The following is a 24,616-nucleotide window of genomic DNA, read 5'->3' on the forward strand; positions in this document are numbered from 1 at the left end:
CATATATGTGCGTTTATTTTTATTACCATTACATGAAATATGTTGACACACATAACTCTTCATCATTTCCGTCATTTCTCAGAAATTACTTAAATATTATGTTATATATATATATTTTTTAATTCTATATATATATATATATATCAAAGATTAATAAAGTAAATCATGAGAAATAATTATAAAGAATCTTTATTTTATCGGGGACTCAGCAGGGCTTTCAATTTTTATTTTTCACATGGATTATAATTGCATTTAGATGCATATACAGTATTTTTTCTGGTCTATTAGTAGTTTTAACTTTAGAAAATCGTTTTTCAGGGAAAGTTAATTGGATCATGAATTAAAATCACATAGATATGAAAAAAGATGTACACCATATACCATAGATATACTTGAGATACATATATATCACTATACTTTTTATTTATGTTGTTTTTAGCCGCGCGTGCATTTCTCACGCCTGGCGTCGCGGTCGTACTGACACTTTTCATACGGAGCGCACTTCACTCCGTTGCAGTAAACGGCTTGTTGATTTTGATCTGCAAGGAAAAACGGCGGCTGCGGTAATTCTCCCGGTGAGTTTGTAAATTTATATTTTCAAGAGGCCCATATGCACATGACAGATTGCGTACATTATTCGCGTATGCAAAGGAAAAGAACCCATACAGCACACAAGTTTATAGCAATATTGCAACAACATTGCAATATTGCACATTGCATAGCAATATTGCAGAATATTAATACGCATGAATTTGCAATGTATGCAGCAATATTTCAGAAATATTATGAAAATAAAATTCACGCAAAAAATATTAGGTACAGAACATTTAGTCCGATCATGTATTTGGCACATTTCCAATAATTCAATAGTAATATGACATATTTATTTTATTGCATTATTACTGCAATGTTATAGAATAATATTACTGAAAGCGGACATTTTACCGTTGTTGCAACCTTGCAACAAGATTGCTACAACATTTCACAATGTTTATGCAATGTTGTAATATTGCAATGAAATGTTGCCACAATGTTGCTGCAATCTTGTTGCGCACTATGGGAATAGTTGCAAAGAAATGAATTGCAAAAAAAAAATAAAATATAATTCTTGTTACGTACTGCTCGAACCCTTATATCCTCCATCGGCGCCGGTGTTTACAGCGCTCGATTGGGCGCACGATGTGGAACCGCATTTATTCGGGCAACATTTTTGATTGAAAGAACATTGTGCGTCGCCCATGCATCTAGGGGTGCAATTGGTCACTGAATTTCTCAGTGGACAGTTGCCGCTTTTATCTGTAGAACGAATGCAACGTACTATTAGTAAAGAGAATTTCTACAATTTATTTTTGTTAGATTAACACTTTTATATATTTTTTTATATTAACATTTCTTAAAATATATATTGAAATATCAAAGGGCAAAATAAATTTTTTTACACTTTACAAAATGTATTATTAAAATATTTACCCGTTCGTTATTACTTCAACATGTATACACGCGTTATACAAATACATTTTTATGGTTGACGTATTGTGAACAGCAGCTCATGCGAGAATATATTTTAATTGAATATTGCGTTGCTTAAATGTCCATATTAAAATTTTTGCATTGCAATACGCCGTTCTTTTTATTTGATACGCAGCAAAACATTTTGATATAGATATTTAATCAGAAAGAAATATTTTTATCGGCTCTCAGTATTAAGAATATAAATAATATTTATATTCTTAATAAATATGTAGATATTTAAATTATATAATTTCTTTTGAATTCGTATCATATGTATATTTATATTTATACATATAAATGTCTCAGAAAATAAGTAGATTATAATATTTAGATAAGATAATATATATATATATATTTTTTTTTCTTTCTTTATAAAGAATTTGGAATTAATTCTTGAAGAATTTTTAGCGAATAATTTAAGATATTAATAGTATGAGATATAAAAAGATAACTGAATTTTTTATAAACTGAACTTTAATAATGCAAATAAAAAAGTAAAAATAAAGATTTAAAAAAATATTAATACATAATAAAATAATAAAAATTATTTTATTTTTAATTTAAAAAATAGATTCTATCTTAATATTTTCATTTCATTAAATTAATAAAATAATGATTTTCCTAGAAATTTTTTTACCAAAGTTGAATAGAATTTTTACACATGGAAAAATTAGTGTTTCAAAATTTTCTAACTATTAAAAAAAATCAAGTTTTATAGCAAATAATATATGTTTAGTTTTATTTTTTTTATATTAAAGTTAAACAGTATTTTTACTTTTTACACATGAAAAATTAGCGTTTTGAAATTTTCTAACTACTAAAAAAACTCAAGTTTTATAAGAAATAATATTATGTATGTCTATTTTTATTAAATCTTGAGGAACATTTGGTATAAAATAAAAGAGCTATAAACGCAATACTTATTGTTAGAACAAAACAGGTTTTCCAAGATTTATGAAAGATATGCAAAATTACACATTACATACATTTACATTTATTATTCTCGGGTATAATTAATAATGTTTACTTACGAAATTGAGCAAAGGTGCTGACAACTAGCAGCATCAGCACCACGGTTGAAAATAATAAACTTTCTGCAAAGTACAAATATTACATATTAATTACACAAATAAACTGCAAAGTATTATATAAATTTTTTTGATTAATTTTCATTTTTTATAATACGAACTTAGATAAAACTTTATATTGATGCATATAATTATATATATATATATATATATATATATATATGTGTACGTATTTGCATACAATTGTAAAATGTGTGTATGAAAATTGAAAATGATAAAAAAATAATCTGATATATATATACATATATCTTATAAAATAATAATTTGATATTTTTATAATGCAAACTGCATGGAATTTGTTATTTTACTCGATTTTTAGAGTTTTGTGTCATGATTAAGATATATGCTAATATATCGTGTGGAAGTTGATATTATTTTTATGCTGTGAGAAGTGTGTGCGATGTCAATCATAATAATCAAGGCTACGAAGCGTTTAAATACTTACGTTTCATTTTATGAGCTGTTCTCGAATACTTCTAAACGCACAACGATAACAACGTCCGCCTTTAAACACTTTCCACCTCCACTTTGACATTGAACAAGTAAGGACGAAAAGAGAGTGCGAAATAAATTGCGATATGCGTGTTCGTCTATAATGTGGTCGGATTCAGGAAAATGTTGATACAATTACTTGAACTTAAGTGCTTTTTTAGACGTTGTTTATGTAACGTTTACATTGACGTAATTGATAGCAGTGAAATCCGGAGATTACTCATCGCTATGAAATCACGTAATTAATGTTACGATTTTTTTATTTTTTTTATTTTGTATAACAAAACAAATCCGTTTGCTTTTTAAAATCGTGCATCTGCTGGATTATGTGTTTCCTTGAATATCATCGACGAATGCACTAGAGGTTTAAATTCCTTATTTTTCAATTTAATTTAATACAAAAAAATCTTTATATAATTTAAAATATAACTTATATATAATATTTTATTTTTATTGCTTATATTTTTGTTAGGAAAGAATTTGAAGGAAAGAGGATTTAAAAATCAGAACATCTTTGAAACAGATAAATATATCTTTGATCGCTAATTGAAAGCATAATTAATTATATTTGTAAATCGTTACTAAGTGTTTTAAATCCGTATTTCACGAATAGCTATTAAAAAACTCGACTTAATCTTCTTTTATATTATTCATAGTCATTAAATCCTTATTTACTATCTTGAATTATTGATTCGCTAAATAAATTCACGATTATTAATAAGTAATTTACTTTATAATATTTATCAAATTAAGAAATTAGTTGCATATAAGTGAGAGTTAATTTTATTAATTTATATATAATTTATATTAATTTATACGTCTGCACATATTTAAGTGTCGGCGACTTCTTTATTTATATTATATATATATATATATATATATATATATATTTTATATTTTAAAATCTCGAACGTAACAGTAGATGCGCCACTGATGACAAGTACATTTTTCTTGATTGTAGTCTTTTATACAGCCTTGGCTTTTGTTATATCATACTAGAATTATATGTATATGTCGATCAACAAGATTTATTCCCAGCAAACACCGATATATAATTGTTACATTGCTATAATAAAACGGAATATAACCAAATAGCACATTGATGTATTGATAAGTCAGTGCTATCTTGGGATATAATGACAATATAACTACAATGTAATATATGTAATATTAAAAATGTTACATCTATGAGTGGGAAATTACAACTAACATATACGTTACATGTAACATGCTTCAGTATATAACATTTATATACTGTGTTTGCTGGGTTAAATATTCCTTTACGATTTATTACGGATTATTCTCTATAGGTGTTTTAACAGTACGTTTTCGTGTATAGTTTTTCTACATTTTATAGAGATATAAATTTAATTAATTAATTTTTTAAAATATTTAATAATCTTATCTTTTTAATATAGCAGACAAACTAAATCATATAAATACAATTTGTCTAATTGTTTCATGGTCTAAAAAAATTTCTGCCGATTAAATGGATTCTTCTATTTTTCCATCATACAAATTTATTAAAATTATGATAAAAATATGTCATTTTTTCTTTCTTAATACAATAATCGTTGTTTGAAAGTTACAGAAAATAAAATTATAATAAATTAATAAATTATAATAATTAATAATTAATAATTAATAAATAATTAATTCATACATACGTCAAATATAAAAATCATAAGCATATTGAGTTTGTATATATTCGTTATTATACGGGGACAAAAATAAGGATTAGCAACATCGTTAGTAATTATTGTAATCATTTCCAAAACGTGAAACATTAGGTCTAATTGGAGTTTCGCTGGATTCAAATATTTCAACCTCTGGTTTTTGGCAAGCTAGAGCCCCACATCTGTTTTTGCAGCACTTTAGATTTCCTTTACAATCGTTGTCGTTATTGCAAGTCGATGAACAGACCCATCTTCCTGTTGGAATCGATGGACAAGATCCTGGTTTTTCTGCACAAAAAATTCAATTTCTTATTATATAATTATGATTATTATTATACTTATATTTTTTATTATATAGTTATAGTTTATATGAATCCCTATATGCTGATTTATTACTTCCACTAATTTTATAATAATAAAAATAATAAATTAGTTGTAAGGCTTATTTTCCTCTTCTTTTCTTTTAAACATTTTTTATTTATTATAGTTACAACAGAGAAAGATACACAATATTAATAAAACGACATATTAGATTTACAATTATATTTTTTAATTATATTTTTTAAGAATATTATTAATAGAATAACACTCAAAAATTGTTGCTAATAAAAATGTATAGCTATGATAAATTTTGATCTATACTGTAATGTTCATTTATATTGAATTCTATTGAAATTTTTGCAATTGTTTGAAAATATCGCGTCGATGTTACTGTTTCAGATGACTAATCAACAATAAGTCTAAGGAGCTTACTCCGTTGAAAATTACTCACCTGTTTGAGTAGGTCGCGTCATCGTGACAGGCATAGAGCAAATAGAACCACCACATCGGGTCGGACAGCACTTGCCAATTCCAGCACAATGTGCGTCAACGTAGCAGGAACGTCCGCAAAATTGTACAGGTAAGGCAGGTGGACACGAACCTGCTTTTGCTACAAATCTGGTCTGTGCTTTTGCGATAGAGATTATCGCTACAAAGATTAGAAACAGGATCAGCAACTTCATTCTTTTGCTGTTTCCAAACACTGGTTTGTAATCTTGCGTATCACGGGAGAGGCTAAATACGACAAATATTTTATTTCAAATTAATTTATCAATTTAAACCAATAAATAAATTGAAAAACTCAATTTAATCATAGAACTGATAATAGGAATCTTTGTTATAAATATCAAATGGTTATAAATAGCAAATGGATACGATATTATGAATGATTACTTTTAACTGAATGTTATGAGAATTATTTTCATAGAAATATTAAATATTAAATTAGTAATTATGTTACACAACTCTAATAGTTAATTTAAACAAATTTTAAATACAATTTTTTCGGAAAATAAAACAATTGTCATAATTATAAATGATCAATTATTGCTTTCATCAATTAAAAAATATAGACTATTGTGGCAAAAATTTTTATTTTAGCAGATTCTTCATTAATTTTTTTTTTTAATTATAAATTTGAGAAATTAAGTAGAATAAAAGAATGATTCACTGATATTAATAACCTAGTCTGGAATTTATATTCAATGCTAAATGTAACACTAAGAGCGACTTATATCTTGACCTCAACTTTGTCTCTCACTATTTTATAATGCGTAACACACTATTTATATTATGAGAAAATTACACTTCTGCACTCAAGGTTTAAAAAATACTTGCTGATTTGTTTATGTCATACTTTTTACTCTGGGAATATAGGAGGTAAGTAAAGATGATCAGAGTCTTGTCGTTTTTGCCAGTCAACAGAATAGTATATATATGCCTCTGATATATATATGCCTACCATTCGTCAGCTTCGTTTTTCCCCCTCTTATATTATCGTTCACTTTTACTTACAACTCTATAATATCGTACACGTACATATAAAAACACATATATGTATGTATACTCATTTGATAATTGTTATAATTTATAATATAAATATTTGAAAAAAAATTTTATTATTTATAATACTATTGATATTAAAAAAATTTTACGTGTGAATACAATCTTTTTCAAAACTACACTGAAAATAATTTATTAAATTTAAATAATTATTTCATTACTGTCTTATAAATCATTTATTTGAAATTAATAATATTGATTTGATGCTAATAAATATTTATTTGATATAAAAAATTCTTTTCAAAACAAATAAATATTTATTTGTTTCAAATAAATGATTTATAAGGCAGTATATATTGAAATAAAAATATTAATTTAATAATTTTTTTCAGTGTATATTTATAATATATTAATTATATTAAATGTGCTATACCATCTTGATATGGCATAAGATGTTTATTTAACTTAAATTTCGATTTGATCAAGATAACTATTATTGTTGCAAAATGATGGAAAAATATTTTTATAGAAAAAAATGATGCCTTTTTGTCATGAGTGATAAATTTAGCATAGCTATTCTTATATGCTGCCTTAACAATTATGTCTTAATATATATTATGCTTACCAAATATGCCTTTAAATGAGGTTATATGGTATAATCAGAAAACGTTGGTGGTTAACCGCAACCGCAATTAGAATTATTCATCAACCTCTAATTAGTTCCAATTTGACCGGAAGGAGACAAACGGTTTTCGAATCGTTCTCGTGACAGTTTTCTTCGTGACAAAAGTATTTAACAGGGTATAATAACAGGGAAAAAAGAAAAATTTTTTACATATAATATTTGTCTATATTATTTATCAAAGAAGTAACATAATTTTTATTCAAAGTACAAATTATTTCTCGTTGCAAATATCAAAGACATTGCACATTAATGAATGTATAATACTTGATATTATATATCGTAACAAACTTACTTACGTTACGTATAAAGAGAGTAACTTGCATTGCCGAGTGACATTTTATTATTTTAGTTTTGTATTTATTATGCATTTGAAATGCATTGCATTTCTTATCGCTTAAAAATATACAGAAAAATAAAGGCTAGACTTTGAATGTTTCTCTGTCTATATTTTTTTAATAATACATACATATAAATATAAAATAAAATTGGCGGCGGGCATAATAAAAAATATTATAAAATATTTACGAAATTATGCATTAGTCTTAAAATTAATGATAAATGCATCCTTGGTACTCAAGCCTCTTTATACCTGAGAAAAATCGAGACGATTATAAAGAATAAATGAATAATTGATTTAATTAATTGGGCTAATTAATTTAATCTAAATATATTGGGTTCTAGTGTTATACATATAAAACGCTATATAAAAATAATACAATATTTTTAAAAGTTAGACTTGATGTTTGTATAATCAAAATGGACGGGAAGTGGGGAAAGGAATTAAGGGAGAGGAAAAATGCAAAAATACATCTGCATTCCTCATCTGTAATTTTAGCATTCTATTATTGACATGCAAATTCTAAACTCCTTTGCATCCGGAAATAAATGTTTTGTCTACGCGTTTTTAGTTATTTAAATTGTTTGTTTGATACTAGTTATATTCTTTTCTTTTCATGTGGAATTCAATAAAGTCTACAGTTTATTTATAAGCCTGAGTCACATCCTGAATTCTAAAGTTATAATGAAAATATAATAATTTTATATCTTAATTTGCACGTAGACTAATCAAATTGACGCTTTAATTTTGTACGAATAATATGGTATGAGTGAGAAAATTCACGAATATCTTTGAGTATTTTTACAAATTAAATATTTTCGCAAATTGAATATTTTTACTGTGCATATATAAAAATAATTATGAGTAATAACCACTGCCTTACACTTAACAATCTTCCTCCGTAGATAGATGTATAACGTCATAATTATTATACATAATTATCGAGCACATCACGATACATGATATATAGTAAATGGCTAACACTTAATTATTTTATCTATTATAATAGTTCAGTCATTGATTTAAAATATAAAAGAATCAATGTATTAATTTGTATAAAAACATGTTAATGAGTATTTTTGCACATGTTTCAATTTCTGTTTTCTACTTCTTAGTTGTACCTGCAACAAATAATAAAAATACATTAAAAACGGTTAAATTATATATGAGTTACAGACTGTACAGATAGTTTACATAATTATATTTTTTTTATTCATTATTTATTCTTTTTTAATTATAATTACTTATATCTTAATTGTTTGGAAATTATATTTTTTTAAAAATTGCGAAATTATGAATTATGCATTATAGCATTGAGGCAACGAATAAAACTCGTATTTCAGTGATTGATTGATTCAATATGTTAATATGTGATAATCAACAGCTCTTATCTTTTCGAATGCTTTAATTACTAAAAAAAAAAAAATAAGGATTTTTCTTTGAACGTATATTTGTTACGAGTTATAAGAACAAGTTAGTGTGAATCCCTCATAAATCTTTTTCTTAATCATGATTTCTACGAAATTTTTATAATTTTCCCTTGACCTATTCTTGGAGAACTGCATTGAAATATGTTGCAATAGGTCAGTGATTCATTTTGCACGTGGTTCAAACAAAATAATTATCACGTCATTTTCATTATAAATTCGAGTTTTCAGTATTATTATGAAATTATATAATTATATAAGTTATGTAATTATAATAATTACCTATATAATACAATAATTATGTAATATTATTATATAACAATAATATTTAATTTATAATTAAAATTAATTAATATTAGATATCATAATAATAATATTACATAATATTTGATAAATGATTAAATTACATAATATCAATTACAAATATATATCGTACCTCTCGGTGGCACGGGTGGCGCAGACAATTTCTTTGGTATGGCGCCGAGAACCTTGGCAGCCTCGTGACTCATATTAACAGCAAGGTTCATGTAATCCGGCACTTTGGTCTCAGTGGCCTCGTTCGTATTTTTCGAAATGTTGGTCGAGTCCGCCGGTACGTGTCCCTCGTCGTGTTTCATCCCGACTGTCTCTTGACCGCGCACAGTGAGCGCAGAATCAACCTCGTCGATGGACGGTTTCACCTTCGTTATTTCGGAACATGACGCCTCGACGCTCTCGTCGCCGTGATATTCCTTCATTGCAATCTCGCAATCTACGCGAACAGAATCCGCGGCTACGGTTTCGTTGCAATCTGGAATGCACATTCCCGGCGGTGCAACTGGCGGTGGAAAATTCGACGTCGACGGCTCGATATTCGTATAACTGTTGTTACCGGTGTGCTTCGCCGCTGCGATCTCTTCCGGATTTTTGTCCGACGAGACGTTCGGAATAAAGTCGAGATATCTCGAATGTTCGCACGGCGAACTCGGTGTATCCGGTTCTCTCGGAGAACCGTCCGCTTTAAACGCTGCGAAAATTCAATATTGCAAATTCACATTTTTATATATTTCTCAAATCCTAGATATTATAAACACGGAAAAAATTAGTTAAGCTGTTACACATAAAATTTAGTTATCATGCTTAAATTTTAGCTATGATAGCTAATATTTTTTTTTCGTGAACGTTTAGAAAGATGTCTAATAAATGTCTCTTAATTTTTCGACATTTTTCGAACGTTTTCGCACTTGATGCATAAATGTACGATTTAATGAATGAAATAGTACCATGAACGGGTAAACCTGACGGTGGAAACGCGATGTAATACTCATTATCACCAGCTCTGGATGGTGACTGCGCTTGTCGGAGGTCGAGATCACGCGCGATAGAGACGGTCGGTGATGGGGAATACCCAGATGCTGGTGAATACCTGCCTGCGAACGGCTTGGGCGCAGGTGGTATTTCGTAGGATGTCATGCCAGTCTTCTCGTCTCTGATATTTTGAAGCTGAAAAGTCATTTTAATATAAATATAATTAATAATGGGAAATAAATGGAAATTATGCGTTATTTTGTATTTATTCTCTTTTTCTAATATCTATTTTTCTCGAATGTATTTTTTTTCTCTTGTATGTGAAATGGTAGTATAGGCTCATTAAGAGCCTGACGCGGAAGATGCTGCGCGAAAACAATTTTTAATAGATAATTATATGTAGAAAAATTGTTTGAAGAATTTTTCTATACCATATTGTTCGAGCGATTAAAGAAATGATGAAATAATTTTTTCATTCCTTTAATCGCTCGAACAATAAAGAAAAATTCTTGAAACAAATTTTTCTCTATATAATTATCTATTCAAAAATTTGTAGCTCGCTTCCAATTTTATATATTGTTAACAATCGAGCCTTGATTTAATATTGAAAAAAATGTTTTAATAAAAAAATATTTGACAGGCTTCTTAAATATCATTTTTAATAATTAGCGTAAAAACATATTTATACATATAAGGGAAAAGATAGCGATTGTTTTATTCCTCTGAGTCATTTAGAATTGATCGGTTCTAATTTCTGATATATTGTACGTACTCTTCTATCGTCGGAATCCGAATGGGTTCCACTATCGCCCAAACTAGTGCCACTGCAGCCACTGACAGTGCTCATTCTGCCAGATGAGGACGAACCTAGAAAATTGTATGAACGCGTTAATAAAGTGTCTCACTATTCATATATAGCAATTTATAAATTATAATAAGTCTAAAAGATACTTAAAGATGTTCAATTCTAGATATCTCTGAAGTTTTTGTTTGAAAAGAACATTCTGAATGATAATATTCATGTTAAATTACTGAAAACTTACTGGAAACACTACGAAGACTTAAACTGCTGACAGGTCTGCGATCAGCTAATCCACCGTTAACACTTTCAGATTTCGAAGACGAATCAGCGACTGTACTAACAGATTCCTTCGTATCTGTAACAAAATTCAGTCGAAAAATTTTAATTATTATTTCCCATTTCGATAATCTCACATGAAAATGAGCGAAGGAATTCTAAAATGCAATTACGCTTGCCTTTCTTTCCTTTGGAGAAGAATTTTCGTATCTTCTCGAAGGGCGTCGGGGTCTTCATTTCTTCTTTCAATTTTCTTTGTATCCTGTCGTATTCCTCCCTCATCGCAGTAAGCTGTCGTTGCTTATCTTTAAAACTTTGTTGCACATCGTTTCGCTTCTGCCAGTTTTCAACTAGTCTCTCTACTTCGGATATCGTAAAGACATTATTTTTGAAATCGTTTATAATCTCCAAGAGTTCGTCTTGAGGACCCGATGGCTCTCTAGACTTGGTGCTGCCGTTAGACGACGTTCTGTTGTAGAGAAAATTCTGACATATCTTTTGAACGCAATTTTCGTCTCGTACTCCTGGCGAATTTTGATGACATTCTTGACGAACGCCTTGTATAGGTGTACTGGTTCGGGATTGTGGTGAATTAGTTGTGTTTGTGCTAAGTATCTTTGAAGTACCTTTAAATATCAAATATTTTTCGTCAGATATTTATTCTTATGTATCCATTTTTGAAGATGAGATTAGATAAAAATGAGTCAAATTCAAGGTTAACGTAATCTATATAAAATTGTTGAATCCTATACAGCACAACAAGATTGCAGCAGCATTGTGGCAACATTTCATTGCAATATTACAACATTGCATAAACATTGTGAAATGTTGTAGCAACGGTAAAATGTCCGTTTTTAGAAACATTGTTCTATAACATTACAACAATAATGCAATAAAATATATATGTAATATTACTATTGAATTATTGGAAATGTGCCAAATACATGATCGGACTGAATGTTCTGTACCTAATATTTTTTGCGTGAATTTTATTTTCATAATATTTCTAATGCTGCAACATTGTTTAAACTATATTGCAAATTATATATTGCCTATATAATATTTCTGCAATATTACTATGCAATGTACAATATTGCAATGTTGTTGCAATATTACTGCAAACTTGTGTGCTGTATGGGATCTTTATATTTAATTATATTCAATAAAATATATATTAATATTTGAAGATGCTGGCAATTTTTGGAAATACATTATAATAAAAATAATGAATTATATATGCTAGTTAAGATGAAAAATTGTGAAGAAACGGGTCTTTTACCAGCGGGCTGCATTTTTATGTAACCTTGAAAAGATAGAGAATCCAGTCCGTTCGATATGGCAGTGGTCGTTGGTGTGGACGGCAATATTACTGGCGTAGGTGTCGGCACGATCGAATAATTCGCTGCTAAAGTGTTGTTCGTGGACGTACTAGGAACCGTCGTCGTTTGTAGAGTCGAGATTAGAGTCGTAACTGGTCTCGCGATCGGTGGTACCAAGTAAGCTTCGCTCAAAGGTCTCGGTCGACAATAATCTTCCTTTTCGCTGCCGGTTTCATTCGCTGACGAGACGTCCGTGCTTGAATTCGTTCCTAAATACATTTACATTTTCTTTTTCAACAATAATTGAACATTATTTTTCAAGACATTAGATTGATTTGGTTTTCGAAAAAATATGTATTATTATTGCGATATATTGCTTAAAATACCTGTCGATCGGTTGTTGGTCTGGCTTATGACTTTGAGATAGCTATACATGTTGGTGAACTCGTTCATTTGCTGAAATTCCGATTGGGATCCAAAATCACGCCCGAAACATGCAATGCAGAGTTAATAACATCGGTTAATTTTTTGATTGATTGAGATTATGATTTGAAAAGTACGAATAAATAACATGCAAATTCGCGCGATTTTTCTTCTTGAAATATTCTTGCTTCGAGATAAGCAAGGAAAGTTTAAAAGTGATTAAAAGTAAGATACCTTTCAAAGAGAAAAAATGAAGAATTTTATTCTTATTTATCAGACATACATTAAAATAAAGTTAATTTATTCAAATAAGTATTTTTTTCAAAATGTTTTTGTTATTTCGCTGAGGCAAAATCTTTGAGGTTGTTTAGATATTATATAATAAATAAGACAGAAGCTTCTCATTAAATAAAAATAAAGTCTTTGTTCTTTCTCTTTTGAAGTACATACAATTTATTTACTTTGAAAACTTTTCTCGCAAGGCAAGCACGCGTATAATAAGCGTGAAAAGTCTTGAGAGAGGCGAAGAATAAAATCTCGCGAAAGTACCGATTGCGCTCGACTATTTGCGACGTCGGTCTAAAGGCGAGGTTTTTGTACCATGTAACCCCGTAGTTGATGAGCCAGTCTCGCGTGTCCGGCTTGCTCGGCGAGGTCGGTCGGTGTTAATTCGGAGACATTCTTCAAGTCGCAGGCCAGATCGCCACCCGGACACTCCAGTAATTGCCAGGCCAGTTTTTCCAGACCAAATCGCGCGGCGAAATGTAACAATGTCGGATTTTCCTCCGGACCTGCGAAATCAATACGAAAATCGCGTTGTCAATGAAATTGACTCGAATACATCACTTTATATATTTATTCAGTTATTAAATTAGATGTTACTTACTTGTATAATTTTTGTGAGAAGGTATCATACCATTCGGAGAGGATAGAAGATTAAAGTTGGGCGGGATGTTTTTCTGAAACGCGTGGACCATCCAATTGTCCAACTGTTCGCGATCGGTAGCGCCGAAGCCAAAAGTCTGCAACAAATAAAAAAAACTAAAGGCTTTATAATATCCCTTAATAATAGTTTATATAATTTTCCATTATAAAATAATTTTTAATTATTTTATAAAATAGCTGTAGTAGTTTGATATTAGATTAAATGAATTTTTATGCAAATAAAATTAAAATGAAATGAAATTACCTGGCACATAAATTCGAGAGGATTATCGTGCGCCCTGAGGATCTGATCTAATTCTCTGAGTCTGCTTTCACACTTGACTTGTCTAACTCCGAGCGAACATCCGTTTTTAGATATCCTCACGCCGACTAACATGGACACTTCGAGACATCTCTCCGGTATTGAAAATTGTAGCGCATAAGGATTTCTTCGTTTTACATTACTTATATTGATAGCGTCACCGCAGCGATCAACGACCACTGAGACGTTATCCTCGGAATTCAATGGATCATTTAACAAAACGATTAGCTTGTTCTGCCCCTGCGAACGCGTGCGTACATTCTTTATCTTCAACTCTTGGAATGTATATATTTAAAGAATTTTTCTCAACAATTACTTACTAGTTTGACCTTTTTGGGATGCACGGAAAATGCAGTTTTGTCGTTTCTAAGGGCTGGTGGTGGCATAGTGCCCAAAATTGCGACCGCCGCGCCCAGTAACTCACTTACGAAGGTCTCGTCCTGATCTTTAACGAAAAATTTCCTCCACTGATCGTAGGCGATCAGACTAGATCTATGAGTGTCGTTGATGTGATTATCTTGGACTCCTAACATCATCGCCAACACTTTCTCGGCGACCAGATGACTGGTCAGATGGACGGCATTTTCCGGACTGGTCCGGATACGTTCCAGTAATATCGGACACACGATGACGATCTGAAGACGAGACGATTGAATCTTCTCTTCCATTTTTGGAGCTATCGGTTCCTCGATCGCCATATGACGTACTCTGAAACGATACATTATCGGTTTAGAAAATCAGGCCATTTTATTAAATTAGTCTAACAAATATTGCCTTCTAGGTATTCTATTTCATTCTTCTTACTTGAACGGGGCTCGCCCTTGTTGACGACTGATTTGCTCGAAACATGCAGTTAAATAATTAACCCACAAGTTGGAAGCTTCGCTGTCCTTGCTAGAGACAAAGAGGACATCGTCTTCTGCGTGTCCGTCTCTCGATAAGATTGTTGAATGCGACCCTGAAACAAGCAATTGAAACATTAAATTAATTGACTCAAGTATCTATAAGATACTTTTTATATAGGGATATTAAATAAAGCTTATATTTTTAGATGAAGATGTGGAAGGCAAAATGTTTTTGCTTTCTAAGTAGAGATAGCTGAGGATTATACATAATTCTATCACTAAATAATTATTAAAATATTACTAGATTTTAATTATATAATATATTTTATTGATTTGGGGCGGGTATATTAATAATTTGCGTTTTTCCCAGTATATTTCTTTACTACCGTCCTTTAATTTACGGAATGTATTCTATGTATGTCACATAAGCATTATAAGCAACCTTGCATGATTTAGGTTTGTCATGACGCACAAGGGATGCGTTTAATTTCGGGTGACGCATATCACGGAACACGCGACGCAACTATAATACGTTTAATGAAATAATGTCGCAGATAACGTGGCTATTTCATGCTACACGCGAAAACGATGACCGTAGGATGATGAAACGTTGTCCTAAAACGTAAAATCAGCACACTGTGTATCGCCAGTAATTCGAATCAATTGAACAAACTTAACGTGACATATAATACACCCTAACTGAATGCTAGTAGCAGTAAATGATGATTTATTCCAATTTTTATTTTTATATTTATAATAGTAATATAATTTATATAAAAAAATATTGTGAACGTTTTCGCTAAATCGGCTCTAAATTGGCTATGGAAAAGTTATTGAAAGAGGATTTAGTCTATTTTTTATGCCTTATATATTTTTATAGAATTTTTTCTACAATAACAAATATTAAATAAATTTAAATGAAAAATATTTCCAATAAACTATTTTATGACAGAGCTAAAAATGAAAAAAATTCTGCAGTTTCTATTAGCGGAGTGTTACGACAACTTTTTTTAATCTCGTTTGATCTCTAATACGTGAAGCGCGTGACTTGCGTTTTCAATATTTTCAGTTTTAAGCTTTAATACTTGGGTTTCAAGACCAGAGAAATTTATTCTGTTCACGCACAAAAAAGTTTATTTAAAAAATTTTTTTGTTGAAATATTTAATATTACTGCAAATATTTTATTATGCATTATTTTCAAAATTTACACGTTATCTTAATGTTTTCTATTTTCTATTTTATTCCGATCTTAATTGCTAGCGGTATCTGACAACTTTGACGAGAAATTACAATGATAATATTGCGGAAAATACATTCGTTTGTAACGCACGTGGGTTGTAAACCGCTCTTCTATCATCTGGATAATGATAATTATTGCTGTAAAAAGATCAATGCACTCAAAGAGACGCATGTCAGATTACTTTAAGACACACAATTTGCTCTTTTACGATTATCGGGATATTCTCGTTAATTATTCACGCAATAATATGCATTTTCGAGAATTTATATTTTCTCATTTTGACTTACGTGTTAATGCGTAAAGATTTAAACAATTTGGCCGATTTTTTCTTCTTGGTCGAGGACTAACGCAGACATCGGCCATCATTTTTCTTTCTTCTGATTATATTTGAAAAATTCAATTGCATACGTTTTTAAAAGGCAAAGCATTAAAAACACATATTTCTTTCCGTTGCTTCCGTTTTAATGACAAAGTTTTAATTTTAATATTTCATTATCTTACTATTATACTGAATGTTTACAGTTGCACAAATTTTGATAAGGTTTTTTCTCGGAACAAAATTGTCTCTTTTAATCGGATGAAGATGAGTCGTCGGATGACGACGTACGACTGCTCGAAGTATATCTCAAGAGGAAATCGTACCGTTTATTCCATAGCCCCACCCTGAATGCATTGTTTTCACGCTCAGCTTTAGAGGCGAATTAGGCGATGCCCATAATTTTTTTGTACGCATGATGCATATTAAATTGCGAACTCTCTATCCGAATGTCTGTTTCTTCATTATGGTTGCATCAAACAATGACAATATTATACATTCGTATCTCTCTCAAATTTCTGGCGATTTAATTAGCGCTTTATTATTAAATTTTTTATTATTAATTTAATTTATTTATATTATTTTATATTTGTTCAAAATATAATTTATTAGACCTGTTTCAAATGTCTAAGTTATCCATATTATATTTAGCAAAAAACATTTTGAAAAGAAATAATAACTATTTAAATATTCTTCAAAAATAAATTATTTATGAACTTGATTAAAATATGCACTTTAAATGAAGAAATTTTTAAGATGTATATTTTTTTAATTAATGTAATAAATAATTTTTTTGCAGAAAATTTTAAAGATATTTACTATCATTTTCACAATTTTATTTATATATAACAGTAAATATATTCTTTTAAAATTGTTAAAAATTTTAAATATATATATATTTTTTTTATTTTTAATTTGTTCAGAAAAAATTAAAGAATTAAAGTTGTTAAACAATCAATATAAATATTTATCAGAAAAAAATATTTTTATCGGCTCTCAATATTAAGAATATAAATATGATGTTTTTTTTCTTTTAAATCGGCCAACAGAGCCAAAGCACGAAAAATTAATTATTTGGAACTGTATCTCTTGGTTTGAGATCACTAAGTTCTATATATAAATTAATCTCGAAACTTACATATGGAGAAATAAATATTTATATTTTTGTATATTTATGTCACGTTGTAAAATGCAAGCAACATAGCAACATTTTGCTTTTTATTTTATTTTAAATGTTTTAGAAATGTTTTAAATATTTTATAAAACCATTATCTCTGTGGGAAAATAAATTAATAAACAATTAAAGAGGTATAATTATAATTTCAAATACTAATTGTAAGTAAAATAATTTGTGGATAAACAGTTGATAATTGTATAAACAATAGCGTTATTTAAATCTCATTGGTATTCAATCCAAACATTGCTTTTGCATATGATTAATATATTGTGTGTTTGTATTGGATAAATCAGAACATGCACAGCTGACGCTTAAAAAAATAGTAAATGTACATTATAAATCGTCGACGTGAATCGTTAAAAACCTACATTTTACATTTTCAATGTTAAATATTATTAATTTTATAATATATAGGATGTCTCGCGATATTTCTATACAATTATGCTCCATTAATCTCATTTGTAATTAATTTATAATAATATTTAAACCACCATTTGATTTAAAAGCATGTTTCTGCGAGGTAATTTCATTATACTCTTATCCTTAATTAAGCACTTAATTTTATTACAGCTATTGATAAAAAATTGATAAAAACATAAGATTAAAAAATAATTACCAAAGTACTCTGCGCTCCTTTTGGCGTAATAATCTTCAGCTTTTATCCTCATTTTCATTTCGCTATTATGATATTTCTATGCGATTAATGTAATTCATCTAGTTTATCCACTCATTTCGAAACACTGAAAAAAACGTATCATCTACAATTGACACTAATGAATCACTTAATTGATTTGACGACAAAACACTTCCACGAAGAATAGAAATTAAATAAATTGATATAAATCGATAATCTTTTGATTTTTATAAAAAAAAAACAATAATTTAAAGACTAATTTTTATTTATAATAATATACTGTAAATATTAGTAAACATTTTTTTAATACTAATTTAATGGATATTGAAAGTTAAAGTAATTGAAATTATGCCGACATTTAATTAATATATGTTAGAAAATGAATAAAGAAAAAAATACATGTATTGTACACATATGAATGACGACGAGCGTGAAACCGATCTCGAACGTAAGGCACGGCAAGACTGAGTAGACATTTCAGTGTTTCTCGGAGGATGCACTGACCAATGCTTATGTCTGGCGCAGGCGCATCGCCAAGACATTATTCGTAGAGAGAGATTTTCTGGGTCCGGCACGTGGCGATCCATCGATTCTTCTTCTTTTTCGATCGCGAAATCATAAAAATATTTTCTCATTATAAAACTATAGTATATTTTAGAAAGAGAATTATTTGTACACTCTTTCTTCTATAAATGCAAATTTTTTTAAAGAATGATTTTTTGAAGCATATTGCTAGGAAAATAAGAAATTCGCAGAGACAGCAGAATTTAATTATCATGTGCATCTGTTTTATATAAAATTAAAAAAATAGACATTTCTTATATATTCGATACATTAAAAAAATAAATAACAAGAATGTTTTCGTATTATATCAGTTTTGTGAATATTAAGTACACGATTTAAATTTTTGAATGCTATGTGAAAGATTAATAGAAAGCGAAAAAGAAAAGATTAGAAGATGATGAAAATTATCATTTAGTCTAATCATAATAATTAAAAATCCGTATTATGTTTTAATTATTTTCAATTTTATATAAGCTTTTTTTGTGCGATTTTTTTATTTTACATTTATTATTTTCGTATAAATAAATAAGCGCCACTTGTTATACAATAACTTATTGTTAGAAAGCAAATATTATGAGTTTCAAAGTTGTTTTAAGAAAAATATATAAGAAATTCAAGTAATAATTTATATTAGCGCGTGGATAAGAATATATTAATTAAAAATGGAACATTCTACATCTAATCATAAATCCTATTTTCGGTATCTCATATTCTACGTTTAACTTGTTTAGACTCTTCTTTATGATGCAAAAATAAGAAATATAAGAATGATATAATGCTCCTTTTTCATTTGTTTATCTTCAAAGTTTCTTAAATTCGAAGACCTAAAACAGAGGTCCTATTCACGGATGAATCAAAAGTCCGAATTTACGCGTCGCGACATTTAAAAAGCGGTAATTATTTATTGACTCTTTTATTTGTCACGCTTCTCCCTTTAATTATCTCTATACAATATATATATATTATATATATATATATATATATATTAATTTGATCGTGAGCAACAGAATACATAAAACACACAATTTTCTTAATATCTTCTTATATCTTTTCTTTTTCTTGAATCTTTTTATACGAGATCCGAAGAAAAATACGACGATTTGATACAGTTATTTAATGCAGAATTCGACACGTATATTTTTAGTATCCAATATGTCGCATACATGTAACCACATAGTTAGTATAGTTGATGCAAAGAAGTTAAGACTGTCTCAATTAATCAGATTAGAGGAGGAGACTGAGTCGTACGATGGACTCGAGGGACCGAATTAGGGAATAATAATGCAGATGTCTACGAGAGCAGTTCCTCGTATCTTACACTCGACATTATCTCCGTTACATTTACATCGTACATGGCTCATTGACGTGCTGAGATTCGAGCGGGTATAGTGTTTCATCCTAAATTTGACTTGAAGAGAAACCGACTTATTTAACTTTCATGCTTACTTAGATTTTATAAGATTATAATCTGTGATATCAAAAGGATTTAAAAAAAATTTTTTGCGATATGCTGTTTATAGAAAAGAGATTTTAGATTAATTAGTAATTGGCAGGGTGCAACAATATTGCGATATACACGCACAGATGAAAAATATGGGCAGTGCAAATATTTTTATTTAACGAAAGTATTGATTTTTTTAACTGGCCATTTTCATAAGCGCAGCTGTTCTACCTTTCGTGATAAATCCAGAAATAACGTACAAACTAACGAATGCTGGGGCTATTTTTGTGACGGAAAAGGCAATAGAAATATATTACGGGAATGCAAAACGGATACGAAATCGCGTATATACGCCAACGCAGCGAGATGCATTTAACTGTTGCATTCGGGGCATATGTGCTGTTTATAAATTTCTCGGAGGGACGAAAGAGACGATAACTCGGCAGCATTTATAGGTCCCTCGCTTTCTCGGAAATGTCGACTGACAAGAGAATCATTAGTCGTTACGAGGAATAATATGACCGATAAAATTTTCTCATTGGAATGCAAATTTCGATTATATAGACTATATCCCAGATGTTAAGCATTTTTTTTACACAGATTTCTTTGTCAATTTGAAATTAATTTTTTGTAACAAAAAGATCAGAAAAACTTGTGATTGATTACAAATGATTAATATTATAGAAATTTTTGAAAATTAAATTTATAAAATACAAACATAATAATGTGTGTATTTATACATGTATTAAAAAATACTATTGATTTAAGATCTTTTAATTATTACAATTTACTTTATTGTTATACATTATTTTTGTTTAGAGAAACATTTTGTAGATGTTATCTAGAGAAGTGAGCCGTATTAACTATTCTGGCGCCGGTTATATTTAGCTTGTAGAACCTTTGAGAAAGGATATGTAGTTCTCTAACAAGCTTATACGAAGATTTAATCTTTCAATGAACTATGATCCAATGATACAGCTGAATTTGAAGAATAGCTTATTATTTTTAATTCTTTGCAGTCTATTTTTTTCTTGACGGATTCAGAGATTTAATATTTTAAGAAAGGTATTTGTTTATGAGTAAATTTTCAAATTTTATTTTTTCTTCTCTTTTAAAAGAAAAATATGTGTTCCCTCATCGATCGTCTAGTCTTTGTTATACTTTTATCGATTGTAATCGATTGAAGTCAAAGTATCGAAATAACGAAGTATCGAAATTAAATTTTCTAGTATTTCTAAAAGGATTTTAATAAACTTTTTAATGATGAAATGAAATATGACGACAAATTTTATTCATTCTCTCTTTTATATATTTGATATTTAATATTAACATAGAAAAGCTTTTTCGAGTTTTTCAACTTCATACATACTTTTATATATTTTGAAATTATGAAATATAAATCTGCAAAAAAGAAATATAGTGAAATTATTCACTGTTTTTCGATATACATACATATTTCATTGATAAACTTTATAAAACGATATTTTTACACAGACATCTAGTTCTGTGTTATAAAGAAAATATTAATTACATTATAATCAAGAGAGGCATAATTATAAGAATGGTTAAAATTATATTTTTATTTTATTATATAATGACATAATATGTCTCTTGAATAATTCATAGAAAAGATTTGATTTTCTAAACGTTTATCCGTATGTGTAGACAAATGCGATTTGATCGACGATTGAGGAGCGATCGAATGAGAGTTATCGAAGAATAACTGCGGATGTGTGTACAACTTTTGGTTTGCTAATAAATCGTAGTTACCGGACATCGCGTATTGACCAATCAAAGCTCGTTTATGTACTTGATGGTCGTTTTGATCGCGCCTCTCGAATCCCTTTTCGAGCACGAATCTCTAAATTGACGTTTCAAATCAAACGAATCGAACGTATATTTTCAGCAGATCAATTTTCGATATTGCCATTTCGATCGTCAAACATTTTATTTTCGAGATTTCATCGATCTTTAATCCTTATAGATTTTCTACGCACGATGTGTACAGGTTTTATTTTTAATTAACAATTAAAAGAATTGAGATAAAAGTATTTTGATATATTTATGAAATATTACGTTTCATTGATGATGTTATATTCATTATTTTTGATACATTTTTATATTAAATTTTACACTAAAATTTATTAGCAACAAAATATTTGTTAATATTATTTATAATTTTGCAAGAATTCTGGACAGCATAATTATATGTGTGAGTTCTTGATTTCTATATTTAAATGAGCTTTGAACGAAACTATTTTATAGAAAGTTTGGCCTCTGTTTCGTCGCGATTTTTTCTTTGGAAATAATATTTAAAAATTCTTAAAATAGATTCTTTTGGTATATTAGAATTGAAAGGTGTAAACAATTCGCAGTTTCGAGCAGTTTACAGAAGTTCCGCTTTTCTTGGGTTTCTGGACAAAATCTCGAAGAACGTAAACGTTTATAGTAGGGATAAATATCGCAGCAAAAGGGTACTCTTTCTCCTTTCGTCCGGATGTTTTCGTCGGTCTTCGAACATATACATGTACGTATCGTGCCGTCTCATGATAATCCTTAATAAATTCAAATAAAATAAATGCACAGATACACAACAAGTAGAACACAACTCAATATGCAGACGCAGACGCTAATTGCACTAATTACACCGCTGCGATCCAAACGGTTTAATTAACACAATTTTAGAACTCGAGGTTTGAGAGCAAGATAATTAATGATGATTAATTCCGCGAAGATGTGCTATCTGGCAATTTTTTATTATCCATACGTGTATGGTAAAAAAATCAAGATAAAAATAAAGATGAAAATAAAAATAAAAAAAGAAAACATTTCGTTCTCAAGATATTGCGATATATTTATGAAGATTTCTATTGAATTAATGTGCATAAAATTTATCCGATTAATCGAATCGAGTGGTCTTTGAAGGAATGATTTTTGAAGCATGATTTATTATCATGTCGGAGAGATCGGTACAACGTGACGCCTTCTGGAAGTTAACTGTCAGCGCCGGAAGCATTAGATCTGCGCTGGGGTAACACCAGGAAGTACAACCGGTAAATAATATGAGGATAGAATCGAATATGCTGGCAGAATGCTTAATCTCGCGGTTACTGACCCCTCTGTCTTTCAATAGATTTATGCGACTCGGTTTATCGCTCAGCACATCCATTTTATTGGATATCGTGCGCTGCAACTTGGTCTTTGCAATATATATATAACACGGAATAATACGTTTTCTTGAATTTATGCAAGTCAATGTGAAAAACGTTGCATAACTAATTCTCTCGCTTGCACGTACATATATTAGATTTTATTATTAGCAATATAACTAGAGAGGGATAACTCTCTTCCCCTATGTGTATATGTAAAAGATCAAATTTCGTGGGACAAGATTATGTTTAAAGAAAATTAACTTTGAAAATTGAGAAATTAATAATATTTTTATAAATAAAGTTAGGTGAAATATTTCATTATAGTTGAGATTTTTTAATTGCAAAAGAGCCGGACGTAATCATTCCTTTTTCCTTTAGATGGAAAAATAGAATTCGAGGCATATGGTCTTTTCCCCAGACGAGAAAAGAAAATTGATGGTAGAAGAGAAACGTATTCTTTCGATGAAAATTGAGAAATTAGTAATATTTTTATAAATAAAGTTAGGTGAAATATTTCATTATAGTTGAGATTTTTTAATTGCAAAAGAGCCGGACGTAATCATTCCTTTTTCCTTTAGACGGAAAAATAGAATTCGAGGCATATGGTCTTTTCCCCAGACGAGAAAAGAGAATTGATGGTAGAAGAGAAACGTATTCTTTCGATGAGGCTATAAGACGTACGCCAGTATAACCGTCTGTGACCTCGTGTCAACATATGGACGGATATTTCCGTTTCGTGTCGGCAACGACACGCTTTGCAACGCTTGCAACGGAAGATACGTGAAAACAGACATCCCGAAACGAATCTAAACTTTCGAAATACATTTGATTATCTATCTTTCTTCACCTTCT

The 24,616-nt window shown here is 29.3% G+C and overlaps 3 protein-coding genes across 7 annotated transcripts in view; all 3 read right to left on the reverse strand.

The window, feature by feature from the left end:
* Positions 1-173: 173 nt before the first annotated feature.
* Positions 174-3,124, reverse strand: LOC114942435 (waprin-like protein). Its single transcript, XM_029317801.2, has 4 exons — positions 3,046-3,124; positions 2,544-2,606; positions 1,120-1,296; positions 174-539 (listed from the first exon to the last, which is right to left on the reverse strand). The coding sequence occupies exons 1-4, from the start codon at positions 3,050-3,052 to the stop codon at positions 436-438; spliced, it is 351 nt and encodes a 116-aa protein (XP_029173634.2). The 5' UTR covers positions 3,053-3,124; the 3' UTR covers positions 174-435.
* Positions 3,125-4,578: 1,454 nt separating this feature from the next.
* Positions 4,579-6,531, reverse strand: LOC114942434 (antileukoproteinase). The gene is made up of 3 exons (XM_029317800.2): positions 6,447-6,531; positions 5,541-5,824; positions 4,579-5,056 (listed from the first exon to the last, which is right to left on the reverse strand). Exons 2-3 carry the CDS (start codon positions 5,770-5,772, stop codon positions 4,842-4,844), a joined length of 447 nt encoding a protein of 148 aa, XP_029173633.2. The 5' UTR covers positions 5,773-5,824; positions 6,447-6,531; the 3' UTR covers positions 4,579-4,841.
* A 1,171-nt stretch (positions 6,532-7,702) lies between these two features.
* The window catches only part of stumps (DBB domain-containing protein stumps), a 28,745-nt gene continuing 11,831 nt past the window's right edge, over positions 7,703-24,616 (reverse strand). The window contains exons 1-15 of one of the 5 annotated variants that reach the window (XM_029317793.2): positions 19,007-19,074; positions 18,590-18,713; positions 15,199-15,352; positions 14,715-15,102; positions 14,338-14,634; positions 14,035-14,170; positions 13,749-13,939; positions 13,112-13,181; positions 12,686-12,994; positions 11,586-12,032; positions 11,372-11,485; positions 11,101-11,195; positions 10,304-10,523; positions 9,478-10,047; positions 7,703-8,735 (exon numbers count right to left, since the gene is read on the reverse strand). In XM_029317793.2, the coding sequence (XP_029173626.2) occupies positions 8,719-8,735; positions 9,478-10,047; positions 10,304-10,523; positions 11,101-11,195; positions 11,372-11,485; positions 11,586-12,032; positions 12,686-12,994; positions 13,112-13,181; positions 13,749-13,939; positions 14,035-14,170; positions 14,338-14,634; positions 14,715-15,102; positions 15,199-15,352; positions 18,590-18,647 (3,066 nt within the window). In that variant the 5' untranslated portion in view covers positions 18,648-18,713; positions 19,007-19,074 and the 3' untranslated portion in view covers positions 7,703-8,718. Of the gene's footprint in view, positions 8,736-9,477; positions 10,048-10,303; positions 10,524-11,100; positions 11,196-11,371; positions 11,486-11,585; positions 12,033-12,685; positions 12,995-13,111; positions 13,182-13,748; positions 13,940-14,034; positions 14,171-14,337; positions 14,635-14,714; positions 15,103-15,198; positions 15,353-16,767; positions 17,076-18,589; positions 18,714-19,006; positions 19,075-24,616 lie in introns of those variants that run through there. The other 4 variants (XM_029317794.2, XM_029317792.2, XM_029317789.2 and 1 more) reach the window with 4 other exon arrangements.

Source organism: Nylanderia fulva, unplaced genomic scaffold, assembly GCF_048542155.1.
Source record: "Nylanderia fulva isolate GAGA-0341 unplaced genomic scaffold, ASM4854215v1 Scaffold16, whole genome shotgun sequence".
In the NCBI taxonomy this organism is placed as follows: domain Eukaryota; kingdom Metazoa; phylum Arthropoda; class Insecta; order Hymenoptera; family Formicidae; genus Nylanderia; species Nylanderia fulva.